Consider the following 12,903-nt stretch of genomic DNA (forward strand, 5'->3'; position numbering starts at 1 on the left):
CTCAGATACATTCCAGCCGAGGTTTAATCACCAGAAACAAGAGTGAGAGCTTTGGAAAATCCCACTGCAATAGTCGCATGCATGTGTCTATGCACACACAAACACAAAAGTGATTTGTGTGTCCTGTGCGACTTGTTTGTCAAATTAAAGAAAGGTCAACGTGCCAACACTTCATCCTGTAAACAGGCACTCAGCCAAAATAACCCCTTTGTTTCTGTGGTTACCGGTTCCTCGAGAGGTTTAAAGGGGCAGTCCTCGTCATCCGAGTCTGCTAGATCCACCACTACCCCTGGGTGGAGACACTGGGTGGGGAGATGGTGGTGGGTGAGACATGGGCCTCTGTGTATGCATGTGTGTGTGAGACGAGATGGATGGTATTCATATGCATTATATATTCTTCATCCCATTGCTTGCAAAGCGGGATTAAAAATAAACCCTGAGAGCTGTGATATGTAACTTACATAGTTGATGTCAGGAATGTCATTTTTGTCAACTCCAACTGTCTGTTAAGGAAAACAAATATATATATATATTTAAAAAACAATATTATCACACTGCACAGACTCAGTTTTTACAGTCACTATGTGAGTCAAAAGAAAAAGGACCGCTGAGGCCTACCTCAGCCAGCTTCATGAATTCTCCAATCTTTGTCACCCTGGTCAGGAAACGCTTGTAGATCTCCAAGGCCTCCTTGCATTCACTCTTCTTCATTTTGAAGAATTTCTCTACACACAAAAACAAGAGACTGACAAACACCTTGTCCATCTTTTTTGATTATCATCGGTGAAGTGAAAAAAACCCTGCAATCTATTCACTTTAAGTGGACTACTAACCTAATAGGTTGATGATCCCATCATTGTAGGATGCAAACAGTTTCACCAAGTCCTTGAAGAGAAGCATGAATGCAGCATTGATGATCCCATTGTTCAGCTCCTTGGGATGAACCTGAGAGGAGACAGGACAGAGGCAAGTAGGGCTGTCTGAGGTTCTGTTCATCCAAATAAATAAATAAGAAGAAGAAGGAAAAGTGTGCAAATCAAAGAAAAGACGCACATCAAACTCCAGGAGTGTGTCAATCTGTGTCTGCAGAACAGGCATGCCTTTCAGCAGCTTCTCAGTGGTCATGGTTCTCATCACGCCGTCCGCGCTGAGGTAACACAACAGAGAGAGTATTTTACATAAAAGAAGAGCTACAGGTTTTAACCACACGCTAAGTGACAGCATGTAAAAGAAAATGCTATTGGCCAAACAAGTGTTGCTATGAACGACTGCATGCACACCGTGTTTACCGTACCCTTTCTTGACTCTGGTGAAGTCAAATGCCATCTGGCGGTAAGCAAAGGCTTTCTCATTCAGGTATCGTCCATACCGCCTGATGAATGTAGACATGTCATAGCCTACACAAAATGAAATCAAAATTAAATGATTGTTAAACAAAAAGCTAATAGGCTTCTTGCTGTCTGCTCTTATTTGTTTCTTGATTATTTGTATTATTTGTCATTTGTTTCTCAACAGCTGACTTTATACATTGATCGCTCTTTGTCCTAGTGGGAAAATATTTTTTAGAACCTGCAGTAAAGCAGTCAATATAATAGAAATCACAATTTCTCCATGTGTAGCTGAGATACAGTTTGGTCCATAATTTGCTGAACAAATACACAATTTTGGTAGCCTCTGTACATTACCACAGTGGTAATGTACCACATCAAACAAACAATATAATGCAAATGATTATAAAGCTGAGAGGGTTCATTCAAAGGGTTTGCATTCAGGAATTTTAGCCATTTTTTATGTAGCCCCCATTTGCAAAGGCTAAATTGAATCTGGCAATTCAGGTGAGACCTGTCATCTTATTATTTCATGACAAATGAAGTCACAAGACACAATATCTGACATAATAAGTGTTCATAGCTTTTCACTGTAATTTTAGGGGCCCAAAGGGATGTCAGTGCAAGTGAGTGAGGTCATCATTTGGCTAAAAATACACCTTTAGGAGGGGCCAAATCAGTGATCTGGTACATTCTTAAAAGGAAAAAATGCATTGGCCAGTTCAGCAACTCTAAAAGGCCTGAAAGACACCAGAAGACAACAAAATGCATGATGACATCATTTTTTCCATAGTTAAGAAAAAGGACGCCCTTAAGGAAGTAGACATATCATTATCAAGACATGCCTTCATGAATGGAAGATGGTTTATAACAAGGTGCAAATCACTGATTACACTCAAAAACAGAAAGGCCAGAATTAGATTTTTTGGACTGGATAATGACCCAAAACACATTACAAAAGCAATACAACAGTTTTTCAAGGCAAAGAAATTAGATATTCTTCAAAGGCCAAGTCAGTCACCTGACTTTTCAGTTATTGAATAAAACTGTACCTTGAAATACCCTGCAATAAAGCAATGGAACAAATACAGCATTCAGTGATGTTCATGTGTTCTAAACTTCAGGCAGGCCTAAACTGGGAAGGATTTCCATCCAGGTATTAAAAACAGTCCTTATATTTAAAATTATATTAGTTTGTCCAATTAATTTTAAACCTCTGAAAATGGGGGAGCTGTGTATTAAAAGGGCTGTAATTCTTCAACAGCCGAAAGTCTGCACTTCACTTAGATTGTTTGGTTGTGAACAGAGATGAAACTACAAAAATTCGGTCCTTGTCCAACAAATTATGGATCTTTTTAGTTGACACTGATTAAGTCCGAAAGAGTATGAAAGGTGGAGCAGGAAAGGAGGTGGTTTGAAAAGCGTGCAACAAATTAAACAACGCCTCAGATGGGATGTACCATGTGTATATACGGAAGAGTAGCTGCTGATGGGTCAGCCGCTACTGTAGCTGACATGTGATATCTGTTATTTTCCTGTTAGTTCCTATTTTTCCTAACGTAATATAGGCAACCTAAGGAGCAAAGGATGAGAAAGTTCAGTAATGTGCGGTTATTATCAGATTATCGATTTACAAACAACGATACACAACGATACAAAGGGAGAATATTACAGTTGATCAGACTGTCGTCTTACCATGAGATCCAGTTTTGTCAATAAAGTTGCTGAGGTTGAACAAGGATGTCCTGGATGCCAAGTACTGAATGAACCTCTGAGAAAGAGAAAGAAAACCCAGTGAACCATCCTGTAGAAGTCAAAGCTGAAAACTACAGCCAACAACACAGCACTGACATCTCTAGTAAGGGCTTTCCTTGTTGTGCTTTTCAAGCTTTTATTCCATCATTTAATAGCTTTTACAGAAGTAATGCACAGTGGACCCATTTCACTAACTTGTGGTCAGAGCCTCTATTTATTTGTGAAACATCAGCTTCCTGCAAAAGCCTTGAAAGACCAATTTCAGCTCTCTAAAGTGGTAACTTCACACCATACCACACATTTATTATTTATTTCAAAGGGGTGACTGTTTTTGTCAGCAATTAGAAAAAACGTTACTATATTACAGTATACTTTAATATATACTATTCAGCATTTCTATTTCTCTTTTATCCTGATTAGAAGAGATTCAAGCTTAAACCAAACTCCTTCACATGTTGAATGGTCTGTTTACTGTTCACTAACCTCATTGCCATAGACACACATGTGGTGAGTGGTGACGAGGGCCTTGAAGACGACCACCCAGCTGGCATTGGTGGATCGCTCAAACAGTGTGTCAGCCATCTGAGGGATGTTCACGTTGGTGGTATTGGTGGCTGACACCAGGTCTGCAACACAGCAACAAAGAGTTCTACTCATCTGTCAAAGGTTTTTTCACAGAGTGCTTTTAACATTTGATAACTTTAAACAGCTTATTGTCTTCTTCTTCTTTTAACCACAGTGGATTGCTTGTCTCCATCTCACCCTATCACTTACATCCGCTTCTGTCACACCAAGAATCTGTACGCTCTCCTTTACTACATCTATGAGTCTTCTTTTCCTCCCGCCTGACAGCTCCATATTCAACAGCATGCCTCCACCTCTCTAGGCTCTCTGCTTCCTACTCTCTCTAGAGACCACAATGTCAGCTGTGAACATCATATTCCATGGAGACGCTTGCCTGACCTCATCTGTCAGCCTGTTCATCACCAGCACAAACAAGGAGCTCAGAGCAGATCTTTGATGCAAACCAACCCCACCTTGAATCAATCTGTCACTTCTACCATACACCTCACTACCGTCTCACTGTCCTCATACATGTCCTGCACCACCCTCACATGCTTCTCTGTCATGCCTGACTTCCTCATACAGCACCCCATCATGTGCTTTCTCTAGATCTACAAAAACACACTGCAACTCCTTATGATCTTCTCCATTCAAACCAAATATCACGTATGTAGTGGTCTTTCTCAGGATGAAGCCATGCTGCTGCCCACTGGTCATCACCTCTCTTCTTGATCTAGCTTTAACAACTCTTTCCCATATCCTCATGTTATGGCTCATTAGTTTTATTACTCTGTAGTTACTACAGCTCTGCACATCACCCGCATTCTTGAAAATTGGTTCCTGTAGACTTCATCTCCTTTCCTCAGGCTTCATCTCACTCTCCAAGATTGTATTAAACATTCTGGTCAAACAGTCCACTGCCATTGCTCCTAGACATGTGCATACTTCTGCAGCAATGTCTCGAAGACCAAACACCTTTCCGATCTTTATCCTCTTCATAGCTGCCCCCACTTCCTCTTTACTAATCCTCTGCACTTCCTGATTCACTAACTTTCCTACACCCTTCATTAAATAGCTTATTATATGCTATTAAAAGGGAAGTGAACTTATTCTTAGACACTTGTCTGCAAGATTTTCTGCCCTCATTTAACTGCTCTGATTAAATTTTGATTAAGTGAGGAGGCAAAGTGCTCACTGCAGAGCTGCACCAGACAGTCATGAGAATATTGAGGCAGGAGAAAGACCTGATGCACATACCAAATGTTGGTGCAAGAACCCAGCCACCCACCCACCCACACACACACACCCACACACACACATACACACACACACACACACGCATAAACACAAACACAGACTCACATAAGGGGGGGACACACATGCTGACAATGCAGAGAGAGAAAGAGAGAATTATGCTTTGTCATCTCTCCCTGGCTGCCAGTTCAGACTCTCAGACAGACAGAGAAGTCTCCAGAAATAAAGAGTCCTGACTATTGCATCAGTAAAAAATATAATAGAAGGTACAAAGTACTTTGACAGTAATGATACAGATAAGATGAACCTAGGCATCACCCAGATACTGATTCACAGTTTTTCTGTTTTGAGAAAAACCAAAAGATTCGGGTTTTGAAAAGGTTTGACTCATGTGATTTCTCAATCTATTTTAGACTCGTGTTCTTCTTGTGAACACTCAAGATTTTCATTCTCTATATCTAACATGCCACGGCTGACGGCAAAAGAAAACTGCGTTTTTGTATTGAAAATGTAAAAAAAAAAATTTTTTAAAATCTAATAAGCAGAAATAAAGATAAAGACACTAAAGACACATGAATGGTCCATGGCTGGAAACTAATAAAGCTATAATCATTAATCATGCATTACACCTACAGAAGCTGCTGCTCAGCCATGGACACTCATGATCTGAAGCTCCCAGTGAACACTTTTTGTGCTGATGTTAATGCCTGTGGGCACTGGTGACATTTTCACACTATGCACCTCAGCACTCAAACACCCCACTGTGTGACTTTATGTGTCCTCGACTTCATGGCCGAGTTACTGTGCTTCCACTTTGCATTAGTGCCACTTACAGTTGATTGTGAAATGTCTAGGTGGGAAGAAATTTCACAAACTGACTTTCTGTAATGCTCAAATGAGCTCTTTAGAAAGACCCATTTTTTCAGAAATGTTTATAGAAAGGTAGACTGCATGGCTAAGTACTTGATTTTATATATGTGTGGTAATTTTGATTTTATATAAAGCTAAGTATATAAAGTATATACCTAAGATTTTATATACCTTAGTACTTGATTTTATATACTTGAATGAAAGCCCTAAATTCAAAGATTAAGAGGTGTGGGCCAATACTTTTGTCCATATACTGTATGTCAGCATTGCTCACAAGCTTAAAATAATGATGACATGAACTGTGAACAGTTCTGCATCAGCCATGACTTTCTGAAATGAATAATGAACACTTTGTTTATTCTTTTTTCCTTTGTTCATGCTTTGATTGAGTTTGGCATCAGTTTGTTTTCTTTCCACCAAAAAAAGGATATGGCATACGGCTGAAAAGTAGGCACAAAAAGTGTAGTTAAAACAGAAGAACTCACACTTTGAGAGGGCACTGACGGGCATTTACAAAGTGTTTTGCAGGATGTTTGCAAATAGGCCATAAATACATTTGAAACACATGACAGAAATGTATCCATTGGTAGATTTTGTATATGTTGTGCTCACTGTGGCAGTAGAACAGATGAACATTTCGTTTTATATGTTCTTGCTCACTAAAACATAGCATAGTGTACGTGTACATTGTTTTGTGTCCTGCTGACACTGGCATCTGAACAACAAGGACAGAACTGAGTGCATCCATACAGAAAGAAATGCAGCAAATATTGGCAGGCATCTCTGATAATGGAGGGAGTGGGAGGCCACTGTATTCAATAGACCTTGAGCTTGTTTCAAATAGGTAGAGAGCAAACTATAAATTAAACCAGACCACAAGTCTGCAAGGTGATGAGCAAAGGGATGACAGGAAGGAAGAGAACAACAGGGAGTCAGATGAGTGTGCAATAAATGAAGCGATATACGAGTTTGAGCAATGAAGCTGCTCAGGGTCCAGACAACAGGCTGGTTGGGGGGTTGGGGGTTTTAATGCTTGGGGTGCTGTAAACAGATTATTACTAATCACTGATCCTGTTCTTTTCTGTTGTGGTTGGTTCCTACACCTCACACACCCTGTTCTACAGACTGCTTATCACCTGACACGTCTTCATTATCAGCTTTTTGTCTGTGGCGTTGTAGGATGTCTCACTGATGATCTGATGGAGCTGATGATCTTAGCACAAAACGAACCGGACAAAATGAAAATAAACAGCAGGTGGATGTGCTCCATGAATGTGTTTTAGCTGGTTCACAGTGATGATCACAGCTCTTCCTTTGATCTTTGTTGAACTAATTAGACCCCAGTCCATCTGTACAGCTTCACCAGATGGTAACAGCGACACTTCAGCTGCTCCAAAGATGTCTGATGTTTTTAATGAAGGCTGGGGTGACGTCAGTCCTTCTTCCACTGTACATGTTTAGATATGATTTAGTCTCCATTTTCCCTCTTTAGTGTCATTTAGTCTATTTTAAAGCAAATCTTCTCTCATTTTTTATCATTTCAACCCATCATCCCCCTCCTGTCTTTGAATATACTCTATGTTTTGTTAAAGATTGTCCTGAAGCTTTTTCAAACACACACAAACAGAGTCAGGATCCACAATGGCTGAGATTTGATTATATAACATTATCATGTCACTGGCACAGCTACAAGTTTAGATTTCTATTAGCAGCATGAACACAGCGCTAACCAAGAGCCATTTTCTCAGATGTCCAGCTCATAATAAATATCAATTTACATACATAATCTCATCCGTTTATGGATGTTAGCTATGTTGCCATATTAGCCATATCACGGGTTGTAATCCACGCTGCCGTGTTGTGGTATCATAGCCCGAAACAAACACACACTGACATACAAGTGGTGTGCCTGTGTGTGCATAATGAGGATTGGCTGAGCTAAATAAAGACTCTTACGGTAATCCACGAGTTCTAAGAATGAACTGCGAGGCCTCACACTGTGTATGTCTCTGCACCACAGTGTGCGCTTTCTACCCTACATCTTAGTCTGAGGCTGAGGAATGAGTTTTACAGTTACACAACAAATCGTGCACCAGCCTGAATATTCTAGATAATGGTAAGCAGAACACATCTGCTTGCTGTGCTACATGTGTAGATTTATAATGCTATCAATAATACTATAGGCGGTTGTTCATTTCAGACCTAGCATATACAGCTAGCTAAACATTACCATCTCTATGGTAAATAAAAGTAAAATAGGGAGCTTTTAATGTGACCAGTATCTCATATGGGACCTCACTGCACCACTTAGCAGAATGTTTTAATCAGCTAACATTTTGGGAAACATCTAACTTGCTGACCGAAGGTACCAGTACTCTAGTGTTTATATGTGAAATACAGTGCATGGATAAAGCTATTTGATGGTTAGCACAGGTTAGCATAAGTTCTTAAAACAGGCTGAAAACTTTCTAGCCTTGCTTTATCTAAATACATCAAAATTAGCCAACCAGAATCTGTAAAGCTAAAAAATTCATCTCACGCTGACAACAGGAAATTAGGAAGTTAGTGCTCCCATGATACTTTAGCTACTTTTGGCTGCTTCCTTATTCACAAAAGGTCACTACAGCAAGTAGCTCCATATGTTTGAGTTGGCTGATTTTTTATGCCAGATGCAGACCCAAAAGGAAGCTGTGTCTCTTCCTTTCGGGACTGCATCAAACCAGGGCTCTTCCACTTGTTAGGCAAATGTCTAATCCACTACACCATAAAGCCTCTTCCATGTCACTCTGCAATCTGAAAATAGCAATGTTCCATGTTCAATATGTACAGTGTTTCTTTAAAACACTGTTTAGAAAATTAATCCAATTAAACAGACTGTGAAGAGTTAAAAAAATTTGACATTACAGTATGTTGAAGATGTCAAATATGTAAATTAGTACAAAAATATGTAAGTTAGTACATTGTACTGTCTGCGTAAGTTAGCATGCTAATTAGCTAGCACCAGGTAACGGAGTAGCAGTGTTGCCTGGAGAGTTTTTTTTTTTTTTTTTACACAGTCTGTGATTCTTTACTGTTTTTAACCATGCTAAATGACAGACAGTCAATGAAAAAAACATAAACTTGATGTCTGACGTCTTGGCAGTTTGGTTTCTTCCTGCATTTATACTTCCTCACACATGCTTTAGATGCCCCCTCCCAGAGTAACTGACAATAAGCAATACCAAGGACTGGCCCACACAGCATAAGTGAGGTGAGGTCATATCATTAATCCAGTAGATGTTCATTTCGGAGGCTTGTATCAGTATCTGTTGGTTTCTTCTAGACTGATTTACATTCCATTAAAGTCTGTATTGGCTCTTTACCCCTTCCACTTACGAATTGCATCTTTAAATCGAGGAGATGTAAAATGTTAGTTTGTGAAGTTTATAGATTCAATTCAATTCAATTCAATTTTATTTATATAGCGCCAAATCACAACAAAAGTCGCCTCAGGGCGCTTTATATTGTACAGTAGATTGCACAATAATAAATACAGAGAAAGATGATAGATGCCAGTGGGCACATGTTCTACATCTGGACAGAGCCAGGCTACCTATGACTCAGGTGCTAAACTACTGAATGAATAATCTAAAGCTTGTGTGACATAGTTCTAGATCAGGCAAGAACACTGGGACCACTCTTCATAACAGCAACTTAAATGCCAATTTGACCTTTTAAAAAGTGACAATCAGTGCCTGTGGTGATGAGTAAACTCTACTCTTTCATTGACCTTGGGTGGATACATTAACTCTGTACATGCCCTCCATTGTCTCTTACACTATGTTTGCCATAACCATGCATGACTAGACAAACCGGAAATACAAAATTCAATGCAGTGTGTCATTTAACCCCAGCCCGTTTCATAATAAAATCAAACACAGACATCTAAGTCAAAAGACAAGGCAATTTTTGCTCCAAAGGAAAAGCACATAAAAAGTGTAACTTTTTGAGCTTTTAGTTTGTAGTTTATTAATGGGTGGAAACGCACCTGTATGTTCTTACTAATCCATATTTACACACTAGCTTCTTCTAAGGCTACTTATTATGGTGCTAAAGACAATCAAATCAGTCATTTGTTCTCATAAAAGTGGACCGTGTCACTATAAAAGGTCAGACAGTTAACTGTACTGAAAGACCATAACAAATGTCTCAGTTTAATAGCTACACATCCATTGTGATTTCCTCTGCAGTCTAGTGATGACAGGCCTGTCATTTCCACTCTTTCTTCTCAGAGTCCCCTTCTGTCATTACACTGCCCCCTGACACTATTAATCTGTTCCCACGGCAACTGCACTGCACAACCACCGCTACACATGCATGTCAAGCCCAAGGGTCGAATAACCCTAATAATCACCAAGCAATAACTAAAACCTGTAGTTGCATAATATATCTAATATTATTAATCAAAAACACTGAAAGCTAGCTAATTAGATATGTTTTGATCATTAAAAATGACCCCAGTGTGCCTTTAGTTGTTTATTAGACTTTTTTTGTTATGTGTGATTCTTTATAGATCTTCATAGTGAAAATGTCTTTTATTGTTTTGAAGCAAGGAATTTCCTCCACCCAAGACTGCAGCAGAGGCACAGTGGCCTACATACCCAAAGTCTGTTGAACTGCCCTGCTGAATTGCCCTAGAAATAGACCCAGTATAACCTATTTGATTATGGAAATAAAAGACACATGTTTATGTTATAGCTTACTAAATGAAAATACATATATATAGAAATCTCTACATATCTGCAGCAGTTTTATTGTCCTTGGACAAAAAGGCTACAAGCAGTGCCGGTAAATGTTTTCCCAACATGTCTACACATGCACATGTCCAAGTCTGCACCACTGAAAGCTAGAAACACTGAAACTAAGCACATGGAGCAGCAGAGAATGAGGAAACAGTGCTCTCTGGCGTAGTCTAGCTTTAGCATTGTCACCTTTGGCTTTGTAAATTATGCAAGACAGCCATTGGCTGATTTTTAAATTATTCAGCAGGGGAGTGGATCACAAGATATAAAGTCCTAGCAGAAGACACAGGACCAGACTAGACCTGACCACACACACACACACACACCCTTGGAAAACACACAGGCAGACATACAAGAAAAAGAGGCAATCAAACTATCCAGAGCAGTGCCACTGCTTTGGGCTGACTCAGTGTTTGTGGTAATGATGATTTGTGGAGGTGGCTCCCGCTGTCATCTGTAGATGTGTCAATAAAGCTGTGAGGTTTGTAATTTAATTCAGCTGTGACTTTATTGGTCTTAAATGGCTCCACTCTAACCCAGTTAGTGCACAGGTTCCTGTAGCCTGCCACCACCTCTGTTACAGTCGGTTTCAGCATGGAGTAAAAGAAAGTGGCGTTGAAACAGCACAGGGAGGGGAACTTAAATGGGTCTGTCAATCTACCTTAAATTATGACATGTTTCTCCTCCCCAATCTCTCCTTCTTTCTCCCTGGGTGTCCACCATCTTCGCTGGACACAAAAGGTCAACAGAGGGGGTCATCACCATGGCTACTATATCCTGCAGCACACCCATTTAAGTAAACGAACAAGCCCATAATGGTGGCATGCGGTCTGCGTGTGTGGCTGTGTAATAAGTGAGGCCTGGGACCTATAAAGCTACAGTCAGTGCAGTGAGGATGAGGGCCACACTTACATTCCAGGTGCTTTTTCTTGGGCGCCATCACTTCATGAGTGGTGGCTTTGCAGACAGCCCGGGCCATATCCGATCCCGTTAGCTGGTACTGCGCAGCGGCAATACGATCCGTGAGCGTTTGCCCCGACATTTTCTCCCAGTTGTTTCGACCTCCTCAGGAATTTATTTCACCACGGACGGTGAGGGGGGAGGGGGGAAAAATAAGAATACAACCCAGCTTCTTCCCTGCGGTTCAGTGAGATGAGATCCAGTGCGTCCCTCTCCTGGATGATAGGCCTGTGACCTTATGTGTGGGAGGGGGGTGGGGAAAAAAGCAGAGAAAATGAGCTGGATAAATGTTATTTTCGCAGTAAATCGTGCGGTCACGTTGTTAATATTCGCCGTGGCATGAGTAGACTTACGCAAGGTTGTGAATTCCCGGCGGCTCGTCCTGTTATAGGCTCCGAGCGTTCAGTTCAGCACCTTGGAGAGCTAAAGCCACTCGGTTATGTAACAAGCTGGCGACGAAAGCTATTTTCTCAACCCGGTGAAATTATTATTTTTTTAATCGGCCAGCACAGGAATAGACTCGTCTAATCGTAGAACAGTGTTTCTGAAAAATAAGGTATATAAATCAGCGCTGCATAGGTCGGTCAAATATCCCTGTTGGAGGAGAACATCGGTTTTGGCTCCCTTTCCCTCCTTCGTCGTTGCATTAAAAAAAAAAAGCTTTTGAATAAATGAAGAACCCGCAGTGCAAAGCAGGTCGTCAGATTGCAGCGTTTCTTTCCTCTTTGATCCGTCAGTCTCGGCTCGGAAATGCCGTTTCAGGCTGTGGTCCTTTCCTCAGAGCGATAGAAAATTGCGCACCGCTTCCCCTCGCCAACACTGCGCAGCGCAAGAGGCTCGGGAACAGGAAAAGCGAGGAGGGAATTTCCTTTTCCCCTTCCCCCTGTGGTTTGTTTATTTATTTGACCTGTCTACAAGTCCATCCAGACTCTCCTCCTCTCGGCAGCTTCTCGGACAGGGTTGGGTGACACACGTCGCATCACCACATCTCTTAAAGGGGTGTGGGCATGGGGGGTCACAGTACAGAAATCGCTATCAATTTGCGCCAAAGGGTTAATACACCAGCGTCATGGTGGCACACTAGCAGCTGCATGTGGGCTGTATCACACCGGGGCTGCTCGTAGATCACGCGGAGCGACAGATGATGAAGGTGAAACAATTCCTGCTCTAACCAGGCTCCTTTTAAATATATGATCGGCAGAGGTATTTTTAATCATATGTTAAACCACAAAAAACTACTGATCACAATATTTTTTTTTGTTTTGTATTTGGGAACATCACATATTTTGTATTCAGAGCAGATGATATCGGGAATGTATTCCATATGGTGAGTTAGCGTATTTGCTTGTAGCTCAACTCTGCCAGAGAGCTCGATAATCACGATGCATTCT

The 12,903-nt window shown here is 40.8% G+C and overlaps 1 protein-coding gene across 6 annotated transcripts in view; it reads right to left on the bottom strand.

Moving 5' to 3' along the window:
* LOC116309576 (clathrin coat assembly protein AP180-like) overlaps positions 1 to 12,456 on the bottom strand; it is a 28,047-nt gene extending 15,591 nt beyond the window's left edge. For all 6 annotated transcript variants that reach the window (XM_039599410.1, XM_039599409.1, XM_039599408.1 and 3 more), the window contains exons 1-9: positions 11,866 to 12,456; positions 11,465 to 11,747; positions 3,567 to 3,709; positions 3,024 to 3,099; positions 1,295 to 1,397; positions 1,054 to 1,147; positions 834 to 945; positions 619 to 725; positions 462 to 503 (exon numbers count right to left, since the gene is read on the bottom strand). In XM_039599410.1, the coding sequence (XP_039455344.1) occupies positions 462 to 503; positions 619 to 725; positions 834 to 945; positions 1,054 to 1,147; positions 1,295 to 1,397; positions 3,024 to 3,099; positions 3,567 to 3,709; positions 11,465 to 11,594 (807 nt within the window). In that variant the 5' untranslated portion in view covers positions 11,595 to 11,747; positions 11,866 to 12,456. The remainder of the gene's footprint in view (positions 1 to 461; positions 504 to 618; positions 726 to 833; positions 946 to 1,053; positions 1,148 to 1,294; positions 1,398 to 3,023; positions 3,100 to 3,566; positions 3,710 to 11,464; positions 11,748 to 11,865) is intronic.
* Positions 12,457 to 12,903: the final 447 nt, after the last annotated feature.

This window comes from Oreochromis aureus, linkage group 15, assembly GCF_013358895.1.
Source record: "Oreochromis aureus strain Israel breed Guangdong linkage group 15, ZZ_aureus, whole genome shotgun sequence".
Lineage (NCBI taxonomy): Eukaryota > Metazoa > Chordata > Actinopteri > Cichliformes > Cichlidae > Oreochromis > Oreochromis aureus.